Source organism: Podarcis vaucheri, assembly GCF_965113315.1.
Source record: "Podarcis vaucheri genome assembly, chromosome: 4".
NCBI lineage: Eukaryota > Metazoa > Chordata > Lepidosauria > Squamata > Lacertidae > Podarcis > Podarcis vaucheri.
The window spans coordinates 1,152,378-1,171,150 of record NC_138762.1 but is presented as its reverse complement, the minus strand read 5'-3'; the positions used below and the strand labels follow the sequence as shown (position 1 = coordinate 1,171,150).

General features: G+C 54.5%; 1 protein-coding gene across 1 annotated transcript in view; it reads right to left on the bottom strand.

The window, feature by feature from the left end:
• Window positions 1–757: 757 nt before the first annotated feature.
• The window catches only part of FHIP1B (FHF complex subunit HOOK interacting protein 1B), a 34,593-nt gene continuing 16,577 nt past the window's right edge, over window positions 758–18,773 (bottom strand). Inside the window, exons 4-13 of the mRNA XM_082219084.1 lie at window positions 15,637–16,269; window positions 14,323–14,481; window positions 9,684–9,770; window positions 9,129–9,296; window positions 8,653–8,732; window positions 7,533–7,702; window positions 6,050–6,949; window positions 3,821–3,999; window positions 3,560–3,722; window positions 758–1,386 (exon numbers count right to left, since the gene is read on the bottom strand). Coding sequence (XP_082075210.1) covers window positions 1,067–1,386; window positions 3,560–3,722; window positions 3,821–3,999; window positions 6,050–6,949; window positions 7,533–7,702; window positions 8,653–8,732; window positions 9,129–9,296; window positions 9,684–9,770; window positions 14,323–14,481; window positions 15,637–16,269 — 2,859 coding nt within the window. The 3' untranslated portion in view covers window positions 758–1,066. The remainder of the gene's footprint in view (window positions 1,387–3,559; window positions 3,723–3,820; window positions 4,000–6,049; window positions 6,950–7,532; window positions 7,703–8,652; window positions 8,733–9,128; window positions 9,297–9,683; window positions 9,771–14,322; window positions 14,482–15,636; window positions 16,270–18,773) is intronic.

The window sequence follows — 18,773 nt, the reverse complement described above, 5'->3', positions numbered from 1 at the left end:
CAGTTTCTTTGATGTACCCTTCCTTGGTGTTGTTAATCTTAGGGCCTGGAAATAGTTTCACAGGAAGGTGATAAAGATCCCTATCTCCTTGCCACCCTTCCTCTCGTGTTTATTGCTCTTTATGACCTCCGGAGTTTCCGAAAAGCATTCCTCTAGTCCTGTTTTATTTATGCATACTCAGAGTTGTCTCTGCAGTCACTTTGTCCCACGTGGGGCTTTTTGAAATCTGACTGGTTCTTACGAACACTGTGTAAAAAGTTCCTTTGTGAATAAAACGACCTGGGCCAGAGGGTGGACAGGAATTATTATACGCACCCCTCCCAGAGTCCTGCTGGTCCAGCCTCCATGTGCATTTTATCAGAGTCCAATCCTTCCTTTGCTTTGGGAACGCCTCACGGCAGCCCAAATACCAGCCACTGGAAATGGAAGGGGAGAGCTGCTCTCGCACCCGGGTCCTGCTTGCGAGAGGAGGCTGGACCAGACGAGCCCCCTTGATCCAACTGGGCTCCTCTCAGCTCCCCCAATTCTCTGTCCTTGGTTGGGGGCAGGAGGCCGAGGAGGGAGCTTTGGGGCTGGGTGCCCCACTGCCAGCGAGGCTTCAGCTGCGGTTCCTGCCCTGCAAAGGGCTGGGCTGGAGGACCTCTGGAGGGCCCTTGCAACCCTGCAATTCCACAGCGGGCACAAAGGGCAAGTGACGGGCGCCCCCTGCCCTCTCCCCCCCCAATGCAAAATCACCCAGGCCACATCCAGCACAGAGAGAGAGAGAGCTTCTTTTATACATATTGCAACGAATTCTCCAGAAAAAAAACATTCATTCCCAATAAATTAAAAAGGTCCATGTCCTGGTACGGAGTTTTCTTTAAAAAGGTGCCCCCCACCCGCCCCACGGGGTGCCCCCCACAGGCTCCCCGATTAGTGCAGACCCAGCCAGGGCTGAGCCGGGGGGGTGGGGGAGAGTCGGGGGAGATTCCAGTTAAGAGCCCCGGACGGGGGTGGGGGGGGCGTGGAGTGGAGTGTTCGGGAGGGGGAGCAGGCGGGCAGTGGAGGGGGGGTGTCCCGGCCGCGCTCACTCCGGCCCCCCTGCCTCGGCCTTCTCGTCGGGGGGCTCCAGCAGGAAGGGCGAGGTGACGGCGTGCGCCTGGGCGATGGCGGCCAGCTCCTTCAGGAACTCGGCGAAGATGACGGCGCAGTAGACGGCGTTCTTGACCCGCAGCGCCTCGCTCTGCTTCTCGGCCGAGGTGCGGAAGAGGGAGCCCCCCGCCAGCGCGTGCATCACCGGCCCCTCGCGCATGTGCTGCAGCGCCAGCTGGGCTGCCTGCCGCGCCCGCGTGGGGCTGTTGGTGTGGCGCATGATCAGCTCCCCAATGGACGGCTTGCGGCTCTTCACTGCGGGGGGGGGGGGAAAGGGGAGGGAGTCAGCGCCAAGTAGAGTTTTTTTGGGGGGGAGAGCCCCCTGGCAAAATCCCCCCCCCCGAAAACGCCATGGGGAAAAATCAGATTTCCCAGTTCGCACATTTCAAGAAATAAAAGCCCTGAAACGGCAGCTGCAAAATACAGAAATGGCAACGTTAAACTGCGGAACTGCCTGCCACAGGAATCAGTGCGGGCCTGGCTGGCTCTCAAAGGAGATCAGGCCAATTCATGGCGGGGGAGAGAAGGTTCTGCTCCAGCAACCGCAGTCGGAGGCAGAGATGCTTCTGGGTGCTTGGGGCCGGGACCTCGTGTTCAAATCCTGCTTGGGGCACCTGGTGTGGGAACAGGAGGCTGGGCTGGACGGTCCCCCTTTGGCCTGACCCAGCAGCCTCTTTGGGTTTCCTTGTGGCACCTCCAGGCCCAGAAGCAGTCTACCTGCACTGCCAGGTTCATGGGAGTATTTGGCCTCTGTGAGAAGAACAGGGCTCTGGACTTAGGTGGTTAAGCATCACAATTCGCATCTCCAAAGAAGTGGCTTTGTCTTCCCAGATGAGCCTGTGGCTGGGAGCGAGGGCGGCAGGCCAGGAGACCCCCCAAGCCCACGCAAGACAGCTACCCTATAGCCACACACCATAAATACTCCACAGGTCAGCAGCTGGGGGGGGGTCCAGCCCCGTCGTGCCACAGCTGGGCCTGATCCAGCAGGGTCTCTTTGGATGGTCTGGTGGAGCCTCCAGGCCCAGAGGCAGCCTACCTGGAGTCTGAGGCCGCTGGGGCCATTTGAGCACTGCGAGGAGAGCAGGACGCTGGGTCAGATGGGGCCCCCAGGGCTTGATCCTGCGGTCTCCTTTCCCACTCTGAACCACAATAATCAGCTGCCCAGAGTGGCTGGGGCAACCCAGTCAGATGGGCGGCTTATTATTATTATTATTATTATTATTATTATTATTATTATTATGATACCTTGGTTCTCAAAACGCTGAAAACCCAGAAGCGTGTGTTCCAGTTTTCAAACGTTTTTCGGAAGCCGAACATTTGACGCGGCTGTCGGCTATTGTTTCTGTGGCGCCTGCACCAATCAGAAGCTGTGACTTGGTTTCCAAACATTTCGGAAGTCAAACGGACTTCCGGAATGGATCAAGTTTGGCACTTTTGTTTTTGCTCTTTATTTTGCGTTTTTGTTTCTGAGGCTTTTTCGGTTCATTTCTTTTCCTGGCTGCGTGGAACCTAGTTCAGCTACCTTTCTATGGGAAAACACACCTTGGTTTTGGAACACTTTGGTTCTGGAACGGACTTCCGGAACAGATTAAGTTTGAGAACCAAGGTAGCACTGTATTATTATTATTATTATTATTATTATTATTATTATTACTACAGTCATACCTCATGTTACGGCCGCTTCATGTTACGTTCTTTCAGGTTATGTCCCATGGCGACCCGGAAGGGGTTACTTCCAGGTTTCGCCGCTCACGCATGTGCAGACGCGCAAAATGACGTCACGCACATGTGCAGAAGCAGCGAATCGCAACCTGTGCACGCGCAGACGTGGGTTGCGTTCTTTTCAGGTTGCGAACGGGCCTCCACTAACAGAGGTAAAAGGTAAAGGGACCCCTGACCATTAGGTCGAGTCGAGGACGATTCTGGGGTTGCGCCGCTCATCTCGCTCTATAGGCCTTGGAAGCCGGCGTTTGTCTGCAGACAGTTTTTCCAGGTCATGTGGCCAGCAGGACTAAGCCGCTTCTGGCGAACTAGAGCAGCGCACAGAAACGCCATTTACCTTCCCACCAGAGTGGTACCTATTTATCTACTTGCACTTTGACGTGCTTTCGAACTGCTAGGATGGCAGGAGCAGGGACCGAGCAACAGGAGCTCACTCCGTCACGGGGATTCGAACCACCAACCTTCTGATCAGCAAGCCCTAGGCTCTGTGGTTTAACCCACAGCGCCACCCGCTTTTAACCAGAGGTACCACTGTATAATTATTATTATTATTATTCAATAGCAGGCTTCCACGGACTCCTGTTAAGGAGTCATCCGTGCCCAGGGGACCCCTGGGGCATGGGCTCTGACCCTGAGCCGCCCCCGAGCCCCCACGGCACCCAGACTGCTACCTCCCAGGGCCCCCGCCCCGCCCCCTCTTCCTCACCCAGAGTCTCTGAGCGGCGCAGGGCGGGCGCGGCATTCTGGGCGTCTGACCAGTCCAGCTTCCCTCTGGCCACCAGGTACTTCTTGGCTTTGGAGAGGAGGGAGGGAAAGTCTTCCTGGGAGGCGGCAAAGCTCTCAATCTTGTTCTTGACCGAGCCCAGGACCTGCCGGAGGGAAGAGGGAGGGAGGGTGAGGGGCGCTGCCAGGCAAGGGGTCTGCCCCCAGGAGGGTCCCCCCTCCTCAGACTCCCGCGAGGGTCTACCTGGATGAGGGACTTGACGCTGGGCTGGAAGACCATGTTGGTGTTGAGGAGGAAGGAGCGCAGGAGCGGCTGAGGGTGGGCGGCCAGCTGGGCGATGAGCCCCGTCAGGAGGAAGTTGACGTAGAGGGAATTCTGCAGCATGTTCTCCAGCTTGGCCAGCAGCACCGCCACAAAGGGCCCTGCCAGGGAGGACAGCAGGGGGTCAGCCAAGGGAGGTCCACCCCCCGCAGAGCCACTTCCAAGGGAGCCCGGTTTCCTTCTTCTCAAAAATAATTTCTGTTAAATTTTCTGCTTCGCAATTTAAACAGCCTTAAAATACCAATGACTTCCCTTCTCCTCTCTCCGTGGTTCATCTTGCATATCACAAATCCCTGCATATTTTACAAAAGCTTTACCATTCGGCCAGGGCCGGATTTCAGTTTGATGCGGCCCTTGGCTCCTGGAGGGAATGGGGCCCTTTATGTGTCCAGCTCTCCTTTGTCAACAACAAATCACCGCTGTTTTTAGTGTTGAATATAAGCGAGATGGTAATTGATGGAGCTAAGAGGTATCTCAAGCCATTTGCACATTACAAAAGATGTATCAAAGTCATTGTTGAACTGAAATACAATTAAGTAGATTATCTTATAGCTTGGAAATGTACATCCAGTTTTTTCCCCCTCAAAATTTTTTTGGGGGCCCCTAAGCTATAGCTTGTTTAGCTTATACGTAAATCGGGCAATATTCCCTTATCACATCCATCAAAACTGTTGAATTGATCTTAATGCTGCCCACCTTTTCAGCTGTACACAATTCCCCCCCATATATTCAATAAATGTTTTCCACTCTTCTTGTTCTCTTACTCTATATGTTAAGTCTGCAAGCTGCACATATTCCATCAGCTTAAGTTGCCGTTCTTCTTTGGTTGGGACTTCACTCATTTTCCGTTTTGGGGGCTAACGAAACACGTGCCACAGTATTGGCATACATAAATAACCTTTTTTGGCACCTGGGGATTTTGGTCTGAATTATCCCCAAGAGAAAAGACTGGGATTTTGGGGGCGGGGAAGTACTTTTAAACATTTTCTCCTTCCTTGCAGCTTTTAAAGCAGGTTTTGTGATTCTGTGAGCCCATTTGGTGCAAACAGGGCCAAAGACCCGACAGGGGATTGCAGAAATGTAGAAGCCGCCCCCCCCCCGGATCATTTAGGTTCCCCCCACCCACCCGCAATGCATATGCCCAAGGTCTCCTTGGCATGCACAAAAGCACCTGCAGCTTCAAGAAAAGGGCCAGCGCTCTCTCTCTGCCCAAGAGCCTCCGGAGACACTGGGGGCTGGATGTCCCAATGGGGGGAGACGGGATGGAGCAACATCAGCCATGTTGCTCTGCAAGGGAAAGGCCCCCCCCCTCCCAGATGGGGTCACGCCAAGGGAGAAGAGGCCCCTGTGTGTCACCAGCGCTGCCCCTTGGGGCTGCCCCTTGGCAGGCTCTGGCTCCTGGGGGTGGGAGCCCCATCAGACCCAGAACAGCCCTGCCTGCACTGGAGAGATGCTGGGGGGCGAGGGGGGGCAGGCGGAGAAACGGCAGGAGCAGGAAAGGAGCAGCAACAACAACAACAACAACGCGCACAGACCCGGCGGGGGGGGGGTGAAGGAAGGAAAGGAAAGGAAAGGAAAGGAAGGAGAGGAAGGAAGGAAAAGAAAGATGGAAGGAAAGAGAAGAAAGAAGGAGAAGAACAATGGATGGAAGGAAGGAAGGAAGGAAGGAAGGAAGGAAGGAAGGAAGGAAGGAAGGAAGGAAGGAGAGGGAAAAGGAAAAGTAGACAGGAAAAGGAAGAAACAATAGGAGGAAAAAGGACAAAGAAAGGGGGAGCAGAGGAGAAGGAGACGGACGAAACTGGAAGCAGAGAAAGAGAAAGGAGTCACTTGCCTTTGGGAATGGAGGCCAAGGCTGGGCGGGCGAAGTGGGCAGCGGGCAAAGTGCCCATGTGCCCTGGCTCCTCCTGAAGGGAACTTGGACCCCCCCCCATCCACTGGGCCCCAACCATCTGCTGCCCAGGTCTGACCCCTCTGATCCCCTCCAGAAGTTCCTCTGGGGAAGCCCCGCTCAGGCTAAATTCCCACCTTGCGCAGCAGACTTAGCCTTGGGGGGCAAGGGGGACCCCTGGAGAGTGGGGGGCCTCCAGGAGCAGCAGGGGCCAGAGAGACCTCCAAGGAAGAGGGTGGGGAGGGGGTGCCCCAACGACTCACCTGTGAACGGCTGGCTGGGGAGGGCCCCCGGGGTGGGTGGGGGGCTGCCGACAATCTGCGCCAGGGGGTCGGCCAGGCGAGAGGGCCCCAGGCTGCCCTCGGGGGGAGCGGCGAAGCTGCGATAGGCCTCCTCTTCCTCGGGGCTGAGGGGGTCCACCTGGGGGGGCTCCTCCTCCTCCTCCCGGCCCCCGTTCGCCATCTCGTCCTCCAGGCGCCGCAGCTCCGCCGCAAACCTCTCCACGGGGTGGGCGCCCCCGTTCTCGGCTGGCGCCAGCGACTCGTCCGGGCCGGGGGTCTCGGGGAGGCCCCCGTTCTCCACCATGGCCCCCTCCTGCGGGCACCGGCGGACCTTCTTGATGAGCGCGGGCTCCGAGTGCGCCCCATTCAGCAGGGGCCCCGGGTCCTCGCTTCCGGGGGAGGCGGCAGGGGGCGAGGTGCCAGCGTCCGGGGTCCCCTTGGGGGCGGCCCCCTCCTCAGGCGGAGCACCCCGCTTCTTAGTCCGGGGGGAGGCAGGCCCCGGGTGCCCGCCGGGCTGGAAGGAGGTGTAGGCAAGGGGGTCGCCCTGGCGGGGCAGGGAGGGGTCCAGGCTGGCGGGAGGGGGCCGCTCTCCGTCGTAGGGGGCCGACCAGACGCGGCAGGCCCAGACGCAGCGGTCGACGTTCAGGCGGGCGTCGCGCAGGTATTCCAGGTAGTTGCCCTCCAACTCACAGGCCTCCTCCCAGCGAGGGGGGGTCCGGTGGGAGGGGCTGCCGACAGGGGTCCCTGGGGAGCGGGGGGAGGCGGGGCCGGCGGGATCGGGGCCAAAGCTGGGCTGGCGCATGAAGAAGGAGAGGCGGGAGGGCGTGGAGGGCTTGGGCACCGTCACCACTGAGGAGGAGTCCACGCTGGGGCTGCCGTGACCTGGGGGGGGGGGAGAGAGAGGATGGGGGGGTCACCGAATTGTGGAGTTGGAAGGGGCCCCAAGAGTCATCTAGTCCAAACCCCTGGAAGGCAGGAATCTTTTCCCCCATGTGGGGCCCACAACCCTGAGATTATTCCTGGCGCCCCCCACCGGGGCTCCTGGAAGACACGCCCTTTTTCTGCCCCTTTTGCCTGGCCTGCAAGGGAGACCCACCCCTTCTGTTTAGATGTGGGGGTGGACTAGATGAGTTTTGGGGATCCCATCACAACCTGCAGTTCAGTTAACTCCTGCTCAACACAAACAGGGAGTAGAGGAGGTTTTGCAATACCCCAGCGGGAAAATGATGCCCTCTCCCCCCACCCAAAGAGGCGTGGGTCCAGCACCCGCTGCAAATGCCCTCCAGGCTCCACTGCCCCAGACCCCCAGCGAGGATTTCGCTCCTGTACCCCAAGCCTGCAAACTGGGAGGAGGCAGAGAGGAGCCCCACAAATGTTGTCAGTGCCAAGGCCTCCCTTGCCCATTCCATGTGCCCCCCCAACCTCCAGCCCCCCTGCCCCTCCCGCCTGGCCGCGAGAGGCTCACCCTTGGACCAGGTGGCGTGCTCCTCCTCTCGCTCGGGGGGCGGGGGGCTCTCTGGGCGGCAGCACTGGGGGACGAGCGAGAGGAACTTGCTGGCCGCCTTGCCGTAGAGGTCCAGCTCCTTCACCGCCCGCCTCTGGCTGAGCATGACGTGGCTGCAGGGGATCAGGTACCTGCCGCGGAAAAGCACAGCTGCGGAGGGGAACCCAAAGGCCATCCAGCCCACCCTGACGGGGCGGGAAGCGCAGCCAGAGAACCATGGCGGCCACAGAATCGTAGCGTTGGAAGGAACCCCGGGGTCATCTATGCCAACCCCCGGAAAGGGCGGGGAGGTCGCACTATGGTTGCCAAACGTCCCCGTTTCCTGGAGACAGACCCTGGATTCACACATCTGTCCCCAGATTTCATTTAATGTCCCCAGATTTATATTTCAAGTGTTGTAGATTTATTAGTAGGGGATGAATGTTGTGTGATTGGTTCAATGGCACAACACAAATTGGAAGGGGACTTCCAGCGAGGCAACACTGCCGAGGGGGAACCGGGGACGCCCGGTGGGACAACTGGGGGAACTGCGGACCCCCCTCCTCGCGACCCAAATTGAGTCGGGAGCGAGAGAATCCAGCCACCAGTCCGACTGCCCAGTGGCGCTCCAGGGCCATGAAAACCCCGGAGCCAACGCAGGGAGAAGGAGGAGAGGAGAAGGAGAAGGAAGAGAGAGAAAGAGGAAGGAGAAAAAAGAGGGGAGCTCTCTTTTTTAAAAAATAACCTTTTTTTCTCTTTTCAAAAAAAAAAGTGTCCCCGGATTCTTTGAAAAAAATCTGGTAACCTTAGGTTACCCGGAAGAGGAGGCTGATGGGTGAAGAGAGCCAATGGCGCCACCAGGGGGAGCCCCCGCACCAGCGAAGTCTCTGGTAGCAGGAACAGGGTGCCCTTCCCACCTTCACCCAACAGAGGGAGCCCACGGCTCTGTTGGAGAGAGTGGGAGGACGCCAAGGTTGCGGGTTCGATCCCCGAGGGCGGCATGTTCCTGCCTCGCAGGGGGCTGGACTAGATGACCCTCGGGTTCCCTTCCGACGACCACATGAGCCAGAGAGCCAAGGGGTCGGGTGGGGGGGGGGTCTACCTGAGCACCAGCTGCAGCAAGACGTCTTCACAGTGCAGGTTGAGCAGAGTCCGGAAGAGGCTGAGCGAGACCATGCAGAGCTGGGGGGGGGGGAGAGAAAGAGAGGAATGAAGGGGGCAGTGGGGCAGAAAGCTCCCCCCACTCCATCCCCCACCAGCAACACCCCCCAAGCCACCCCCTGGGCAACGAGGAGAAGAATCAAATTCTCCTTTTGTGGGAGGGAGGATGTCTTCCTGCCCCCCCCCCGGGACAGGGATGAGCCCACGCCCGCCCCCCCCAATCCCAGGACCCCTTTGTGTGGGGCAGGGCAGGACCTCAAAGCCCAAGGAGCAAAGAGCGGCCTTTGGGAGCCACAACAGCCCTGCAAAGTGGGACACTGGACTGCCAGGGTGCTTCTGGCACACAGCTGACTTCCAACCCCGCTGCTCCCGTCCCCTCGGGGTCTTCCCCATGCTGCCCCCCCCCTGAAGACACACCCGGGAGTTGCTGGCGATGCGGGAGACCAGTGTGTCGAGGATGGTGCTGTTGTCGTGGCGATGGAGGAGGAGGAAGCGCAGGAAGGTCTTCAGGAGGGCAGCCTCGCTGATGCTGCGCAGGAAGAGGTCCAGGTAGGCCGTGCTGGCAATCATCTCTTCAATGGAGGTCTGGGGGGGCAGGGAGGGGGGATCAGGGGGGCTGTCACACCCCAGAATAGCTCAGCCAGGTGGTACCCTGCGGGGCATCCAGCCCAACCCCCAGGAACGGCAGGGGAGCAGAAGCCGGACCAGTCCTGGCGGGGCTTATGCCTCCCCCTGCTTCAGTCCCATACATCATCTCGGCCCCTCTTTGCCCTCGCTCCCCACTGGCTTGGCGGTGAGGAGCAAAGCCAGTTCTGAGCCAGACGTGCTCCAGCAGCAGGACTGATCTGGCGGGAGAAGGCTTGCTATTCACCTGCCCCAAAGGCAGCTCCGGGAAGCCTGGGGGGGGGGAGTGGAAGTGGGTCTCTGGCCAGGCCACACAACCCCCCCACCCCAGCCCAGGCGTGAACTGACCTTGTGCAAGGCAGGGCCCAGGACCGGCACCAGGAACCCGTTGTGGATGTAATCCACCAGCTGCTTCTGGACCAGGGGGTGAGCCACCTGGGGGGGGGGCGGGAAGAGAAGAAGGTGAGAAGCGCCCCCAGGATCAGGCCAGGGGCCCAGCCAAGCCAGCGCCCTGCTCTCAGGACGCCCCATGGGGAAACTCGCAAGCGGGACCCGAGTGCGAGAACTCCCCTCCCTTCTGCTGGCTTCCAGCAACTGGAATGCAAAAATTAAGTGTGTCACCAACACGAAAAGGTTAGAAAGCTCTGGGTGCAAGTGTCGGACCCGGACCTCACAGACCAGGGTTCAAACCAAGCTTTGGCTGAATGCGACCCTGGGCCTGTCTTGTTTCAGTCTATCCTACCTGGCAGGGTCGTCGTTGCTAAATTGCCAGCTCTGACTGGCAACAAGTATCCGTGGGCAGCCCTCTCCTCCTCCAGGGATCTGCCCAACTCTCTTTTAAGAAAAATACAAAACATTAAAACAAAGCCACAAAGACTTGCGAACTCCCCAGCCTGAAATGAACTTATAATGTCTGGTTTCAATAGATTCAGCAAATCAGTCTCCTGAGCTTAAGCCAAGAAAGAGTATTCTCTATAAGATTGAATATCAATATACGTATCAAGAACGACGTGGCCCAGGGAGAGAGGGGGAAATAGTGGAAGTGAACAGCTGGCTTCGCAAATGGTGTAAACAGGAACGGTTTGGATTCTTAGATCACGGACTGCAGTTTCTGGAAGATGGACTTCTGGCAAGTGATGGGCTGCACCTCACAACGGTTGGGAGAAATGTTTTTGCCAAAAATCTCAGAAACCTCATCAGGAGGGCTTTAAACTGACTAATGTGGGGGAGCGAGACAATGCTCCTGAAGGTAGGAGTCTATCAATTAATGAAGATGATCATCCAAATGTCATAGACCAAATGGAGCAAACAGCACGCGGACCTAGTGGTGGGAGGAAAAAATCCTTAAATAAGAGACACGGGGGAATGATTAATGGACTTCAATGTCTGTACACTAATGCGCAAAGCATGGGAAATAAACAAGATGAGCTTGAGCTCTTGGTACAGCAAACTAAATATGACATAATAGGCATCACTGAAACCTGGTGGGATAAGTCCCACGATTGGAATGTAATAATGGGGGGATACAATCTATTTCAGAGAAACAGACCAGACAAGAAAGGAGGAGGAGTGGCGTTATATGTCAGGGATGTGTATACCTGTGAAGAGATCCAAGATTTAGAACCTCAAAGCCAAAGTGAGAGCATTTGGGTCAAAATTAAGGGAGAGAAGAATAACAGAGACCTCATTGTGGGAGTTTACTATAGATCCCCAAGCCAAACGGAGGACATAGATGATGCCTTCCTGGAACAGATGGCCAAGCATGCAAAAGGAAGGGAGATAGTAGTAATGGGGGACTTCAATTACCCGGATATTTGTTGGACGTCAAACTCAGCCAAGAGCATAAGGTCAAACAGATTCCTCACTGGCCTTGCAGACAACTTCATTGTCCAGAAAGTGGGAGAAGCAACAAGAGGAACAGCCATTTTAGATCTGGTCCTAACCAATGTTGATGACCTGGTTAGTGGGGTAGATGTGGAAGGATCATTAGGCGCGAGTGATCATGCTCTTCTGAAGTTTACTATACAGCGGAAAGGAGCAGCCAAGCATACTAGGACTCAATTTCTTGACTTTAAGAAAGCCGACTTCATAAAACTTAGGGAAGTGCTGGGTGAGATCCCATGGACAGCAATACTTAAAGGAAAGGGAGTTCATGATGGCTGGGAGTTTGTTAAGAGGGAGATAGTAAAAGCACAACGACAGGCAATACCAATGAGACGGAAACATGGAAGGTGCCTAAAGAAGCCAGGGTGGCTATCTAAAGAACTTTTAACTGAATTAAGATTAAAAAAGGATGTGTACAAAAAATGGAAAAGGGGGGAAACCACCAAAGAGGAATTCAAACAAATAGCCAGCACGTGTAGACACAAAGTCAGAAAAGCTAAAGCACAGAATGAACTCAGGCTTGCTAGAGAGGTTAAAAGCAACAAAAAAGGCTTCTATGGGTATGTTCGTAGCAAAAGGAAGAACAAAGAAACTGTGGGGTCACTCAGAGGAGAAGATGGTGAAATGCAAACAGGGGACACAGAAAGGGCTGAACTACTCAATGCCTTCTTTGCCTCAGTCTTCTCCGATAAAGAAGACAATGCCCGACCTGAAGAATTTGGAGCAAATGATTCAGCAAAGGAAACACAGCCCAGAATAACTAAGGAGATAGTACAAGTATATTTGGCTAGTTTAGATGTATTCAAGTCTCCAGGGCCACATGAACTGCATCCAAGAGTATTAAAAGAACTGGCAGATGTGATCTCAGAACCACTGGCAGTCATCTTTGAGAATTCCTGGAGAACAGGCGAAGTCCCGGCAGACTGGAGGAGGGCAAATGTTGTCCCTATTTTCAAAAAGGGGAAAAGAGAGGACCCAAATAATTACCGCCCAGTCAGTCTGACATCAATACCAGGGAAGATTCTGGAGCAGATCATTAAGCAAACAGTCTGTGAGCACCTAGAAAGGAATGCTGTGATCACCAATAGTCAGCATGGATTTCTGAAAAATAAGTCATGTCAGACTAACCTGATCTCGTTTTTTGACAGAATTACAAGCCTGGTAGATGAAGGGAACGCAGTGGATGTAGCCTACCTTGATTTCAGCAAGGCATTTGACAAGGTGCCCCATGATATTCTTGTAAAGAAGCTGGTAAAATGCGGTCTTGACTATGCTACCACTGAGTGGATTTGTAACTGGCTGACTGACCGAACCCAAAGGGTGCTCATCAATGGTTCCTCTTCATCCTGGAGAAGAGTGACTAGTGGGGTGCCACAGGGTTCTGTCTTGGGCCCGGTCTTATTCAACATCTTTATCAACGACTTGGATGATGGACTCAAGGGCATCCTGATCAAATTTGCAGATGACACCAAACTGGGAGGGGTGGCTAACACCCCAGAGGACAGGATCACACTTCAAAACGACCTTGACAGATTAGAGAACTGGGCAAAAACAAACAAGATGAATTTTAACAGGGAGAAATGTAAAGTATTGCACTTGGGCAAAAAAAATGAGAGGCACAAATACAAGATGGGTGACACCTGGCTTGAGAGCAGTACATGTGAAAAGGATCTAGGAGTCTTGGTTGACCACAAACTTGACATGAGCCAACAGTGTGACGCGGCAGCTAAAAAAGCCAATGCAATTCTGGGCTGCATCAATAGGAGTATAGCATCTAGATCAAGGGAAGTAATAGTGCCACTGTATTCTGCTCTGGTCAGACCACACCTGGAGTACTGTGTCCAGTTCTGGGCACCACAATTCAAGAGGGACACTGACAAACTGGAACGTGTCCAGAGGAGGGCAACCAAAATGGTCAAAGGCCTGGAAACGATGCCTTATGAGGAACGGCTAAGGGAGCTGGGCATGTTTAGCCTGCAGAAGAGGAGGTTAAGGGGTGATATGATAGCCATGTTCAAATATATAAAAGGATGTCACATAGAGGAGGGAGAAAGGTTGTTTTCTGCTGCTCCAGAGAAGCGGACACGGAGCAATGGATCCAAACTACAAGAAAGAAGATTCCACCTAAACATTAGGAAGAACTTCCTGACAGTAAGAGCTGTTCGACAGTGGAATTTGCTGCCAAGGAGTGTGGTGGAGTCTCCTTCTTTAGAGGTCTTTAAGCAGAGGCTTGACAACCATATGTCAGGAGTGCTCTGATGGTGTTTCCTGCTTGGCAGGGGGTTGGCCTCGATGGCCCTTGTGGTCTCTTCCAACTCTATGATTCTAAGACTTTGAGATTAGACCACTGAAGAAAACCATCTTGGGAGCCCCAGTTCAAGGGCCCCATTGGGGGCGAACCTCATTAACATCTATCCACAACTCCACGAGCATCTCTCGGTATTGTGAATATTGGTTGGTATCTTTATGAACTTATCTAAAAGACTGAGTTCAGCATTTGGAAAATCTATTGAAACCAGACATTTAAGTTCATTTTAAGCTGGGGAGTTTGCAAGTCTTTGTGGCTTTGTTTAATGTTTTGTATTTTTCTCAGAAGGTTGATAAAGTATGTATAATTATTGTTCTGTGCATATTAATCACCAACGTGTTGCATGAGTCGCACTACTTCTATCAGTAGCACAGGTTGCATTTTTCCTAGCAATTCTCTTTTAAAGCCATCCAGGTGGCTGGCTGGCCATGTGTCCTGCAGCAGGGAGTTCCACCGTTTAACTCTGTGCAGCCTCCACAATTGCTGCCAAGAGACCCCCAAACCCACCCAACCTTGGATTTTCCTGGTTCTGCACCCGGCGAAACCTACAGTACAACTCCATACAACCCGGCAGCCTGGGTCTGCGCGCTAGTCAACGGATTGTAGCACTGCAGAGTTGGCGGGGACCACCAAAGGTTATCCAGCCCAACCCCCTGCCGTGAAGGGTCTGCAACTAAATCCCTCTGTGTGTGGCTTTCTGTCCCAGAAAGGTCCCAGCCGTTGCCAGAGCTGTGGTTGCAGGTGTGAGGAGGCCAGCCAGCCCCTGCCCCTGCCCCCCCCCGAAGGCGGACTCACCTGGATGACGGCATTGCAGAACTCCAGCGAGTTCATGAAGAGGACCAGCGAGGGAACGCCCACCCAGTCCTCCCGCCGCAGGAAGTGCCAGTCGTCCCCCCGCACCTCCAGCTTGCGGGGCAGCGAGGAGTACAGGGCGCTCAGGCCAGTAGCCAGCACCTGGGGGGGGCGAGGAGAGAGAGGGCGTTGGGGGGAAAAGGGGCGTTCGAGATTTATCAGGCACAAAACTCCTGGCAACGCCCCGCCCCGCCCCCCCCCCCCCGGATGAGGGACTATGCAAAGAGCATGGGACACCCATGAAGGCAGCCCTGTTGAGGGAAGTTTTTAATGTTTAATGCTGCATTGTGTTTTTAATGTTCTATTGGGAGCTGCCCAGAGTGGCTGGGGAGGCCTGGCCAGATGGGCAAAGTATAAATAAATAAATTATTATTATTATTAAGAATGGGGGGGTGGGACTCTCCTTCCCTGGAGGTTTTTAAGAAGAGGTTGCTTGGTCGTCTGACATGGATGATCCAGCTGAGATTCCTGCCTTGCAAGGGGTTGGACTAGATGATCGTTGGGGTTCCCCTTCCAGCTCTATGATCCTAGGATCCTTTGAAGTGGCCTGGGGGTTGGAGACTCTGCAGATGTGCAGCCTGGGTGTCATTTTGGACTCACAGCTGTCCCCACCCCCATCGTTCTGCCCGGACACTGAGGTCCAGCTCCAAGAGCCTTCTGGCGCTTCCCTCGCTGCGAGAAGGGAGGTTACAGGGAACCAGGCACAGGGCCTTCTCAGTGGTGGCGCCCTCCCATCAGATGTTAAGGAAATATACTGACTTTTAGAAGACATGTGAAGGCAGCCCTGTTTAGGAAAGCTTTTAATGTTTGACTGGAAGCCGCCCAGAGTGGCTGGGGAGGCCCAGCCAGATGGGCAGGGTATAAGTATTACTCTTGCTATTATTATTATTATTACGTCTACAACCTACACAGGATTGTATCTGGGGCAGGACCAAAACTGGGGAGGTTGGAACAGAAGCCTTGGCATGTAGGATTCCGACTGCAAGGTTTTACAAAGATTTTGCTGCTTGCGTATTGTCGCTCCATGTGCCTAGTCCTCATGGGGGCACCCTGGAAAAGCCTCTCAGGCCAGGGCACCCGTGCTCTGCGGTGCCCAGAGCGCCTTCCACGCTCCTGCTGCCCCAGGCACTCACAGAATCACAGAGTTGGAGGGGACCCCAGGCGTCATCCAGTCCACCCCCGCAACGCAGGAGCCACAGCTGATTCGGGGCAAGGCTTCTGCCCCCGCCTCCCCTCCCCCGCTGCCCCCTTCCTTACCGGGCAGAAGAAGGAGTTGTCGGTGATGTATCGGGCGACGGTGTGGCTCCCGGCGGACAGGGCCATGAGGAGGAGGAGGGCGTCTCTGGCCTGCTGCCCCACCAGCCCCTCGCGGTGGATGAAGGGCACCAGCAGGGAGAAGACTAGCAGGTTGGCGGGGGGGCCCGGCTCGCCCGCCGCGGGGGGGCTGTGGAAGAAGAGCTCCAGCAGGGGGGGCTCCCGGGCGGCCGAGACGCAGAGCTGGTGCAGCAGGAGCACCAGGCTGCCCTCCAGGGCGGGCGAGGCCGGGCCGGCGCACAGGCCCAGCAGGCGCAGGAGGGGCCCCAGGACGGGCCGGTGGCGCAGGAGGGGCTGGTGCGCCTGGCCCAGGAGCATCTCGTAGAGCTTGAGCAGCTCAGCCTTGCGCTCCCCGGGGAGCTCCCCCCGCCGCAGGTGCCAGGCCAGCAGCCGGCCCAGGACGTTCTCGGCCAGCGCCAGCTCCAGGATGGGGCCCGGGGAGCCCTCCGCCCGGGGGCGCTCCTCCGCCAGCAGCGTCAGCATCTGCAGCGTGTGGTTGCGCACAGCACTCAGGTCGTCCGCCGCGCCCCCCTGCGCCCCCCGCGAGGCCGGGCTCTTCTCCAGGATGCGCAGCACCTGCAAAAGGGGGGGGGGAGAGTCAGACGGAAACCAAGGTAGACTGCCTCCGCGGCTGGAGGCTCCGCAACAGGAACCTCTGCTCTCACGGATGCCCCCAAACTCTCCTGTAGCGTTCCCAAAGCAAGGAAGGAGTGGACTCTGATTACTAGAATACACACGAGGCTTGACCAGTGAGACTCTGGGAGGAGTGCCAATAATAATAACCCTCTCCCGCCCCCCTTGGCCCAGGTCGTTTTATTCACAAAAGAACTTTTTACACCGTGTTCATAAGAACCAATCAGACTCCCTCTGAGCATTTCAAAAACCCCACGTGGGACAAAGTCAGATCAGAAGAAATTCTTTTAACCACAAAGAAACTATTTCCTACTTGAGCATGCATCTGTAGTTCAGAGTCAATAAAACAGAAATAAAAGGAAGAATGCTTTCAGCAAAACCACGGAGGTCATAAACAGGACAGGCAGGATGGCAGAATTTACCATCTCCTTGTGAGCTCTCTTCGTGGCCCTTAAGATCTGTCTAAAGATTAAACAGCATCAAAGCTACCTTCTACCTTTATGACCCAGGATGCCTGATGAAGCAACTGGCCTGTGTTTAGAATGCTTGTACGTGCCTGTCAGGTGTAGAGAACGCAAATGGCAGAGGAGGAGAGGCTTGTGGGATTTGATCAGAAACCATCGTCAATGAATTAAACCCAGTCAACGTGATGCTTCCACCGCGGACACAATGGCTTGCTTCGTTTTTCATAATTCCTCATAGCAATCCCACCTGACCCCCCCCCCACACTCTGGATATTTGCACCACCAAACTCTCCCCCTCCTGTCCATACACAGGGGCACAAACAGGGAGACATTGCGGAGACTTTTCTAAAATACAGTGGTACCTCGGTTTTCTAACATAATCCGTTCCAGAAGACCCTTCGATTTCTGAAACGCCCGAAAACCTAAAACTCAATAGCCAGCAGGCCCCAGGAACTTGTACTCAGTGGAAGCCGCACGGCATGTTCGAAAACCGAAGCATTTACCTCTGGGTTTATGGCATTTGATAACCAAAATGTTCAAAAAGCAAGCTACCACTGTACATCGTAGGGCAGAGCTTTCCAAACTGTGTGTCTTGAGACATTTGTGTGTCGGCTGCAATGTGCAGGAGCGTCACACACACTCCGCCCTCCTTCCGAAGCTGGAAAGAGGTTAGTTTAACCTCCGGTTTACCTGTAAAACTGAATTACTGTGTCGCAAAATGATGTGCGTCTAAAAAGTGTGTCAACGACAAGAAAAGCTGGGAAAGCTCTGCAGCAGCTTGTAAACAAATGCATACCAACCCTGGATGAAATCTTCACGTCTCGCATCTTGAAGAAGTCACACAATATCCTGAGAGATCCCACCCACCCTGCTCACAACTTCTTTGAACTATTGCCTTCGGGCAGAAGATATAGGACAATGAAAACACGAACCACACGCCTTCTGAATAGTTTCTATCCAAGAGCTCTGATTGCACTAAATAATGATCTCAGGGCCAGTTGCAAGGTTTAGTAGGTAGGGAGTAGAAGGAATGAGATAGGTTTTAGGTTATGTTATGCCTTTAATAGGTCATGCTATATTCTGGATTATGTTATGTTTTATAGATTATGTTTAAATAGGATGAGATACGTGCAAATGTATATGTGAACCCGGTCTTTGGGTGGGTGTTTGATTTTCGTTGTTGTGTATACTGTGTATATACGGACAATGACAATAAATTTATCTAATCTAATCTAATCTACCGTGTTTTTAGCTCCATAAGACACACGTAGTTGTTAGAAGAAGAAAACAAGAAAAAATATATATTCTAAACGAAACAGTGATCTGATGGTGAATTTGGGGTGACCCAATGCAAAAATCCTGAGGATCCATGTGGATCTGTGCTTTGTAACCACATTTTTGCACCAATGAAGCCCCAGGAAACAGTGGATGCCTGATTTTTTTTGGTGCAGGCTATAGCCAGGGACAGGCTATGATGGTGAATCTGGGGTGACCCAATGTAAAAATCCTGAGGATCCATGGGCTTTTACCTCCCCCCCCTCCCAGTGGTTAAGAGCGGTAGACTCGTAATCTGGGGAACCGGGTTCGCGTCTCCGCTCCTCCACCTGCAGCTGCTGGGTGACCTTGGGCCAGTCACACTTCTCTGAAGTCTCTCAGCCCCACTCACCTCACAAAGTGTTTGTTGTGGGGGAGGAAGGGAAAGGAGAATGTTAGCCGCTTTGAGACTTCTTAAAAGGACTGAAAAGCGGGATATCAAATCCAAACTCTTCTTCTTCTTCTTCTTCCCCCTCCCAGGCAGCCTCCTTTATCTCTAGCCTCCCTTATCTCTCTCCCCGATCAGCAAAGGATCAGGCTTTGTTTCAACACCCACTTCCCTCTTTCAAAAAAAAAGCATGATCTGCTTTTTGCCCCTGGGCAATTCGGCTCCAGGGACCACACATTTGCTCCATAAGATGCACAGACATTTCCCCTTACTTTTTAGGA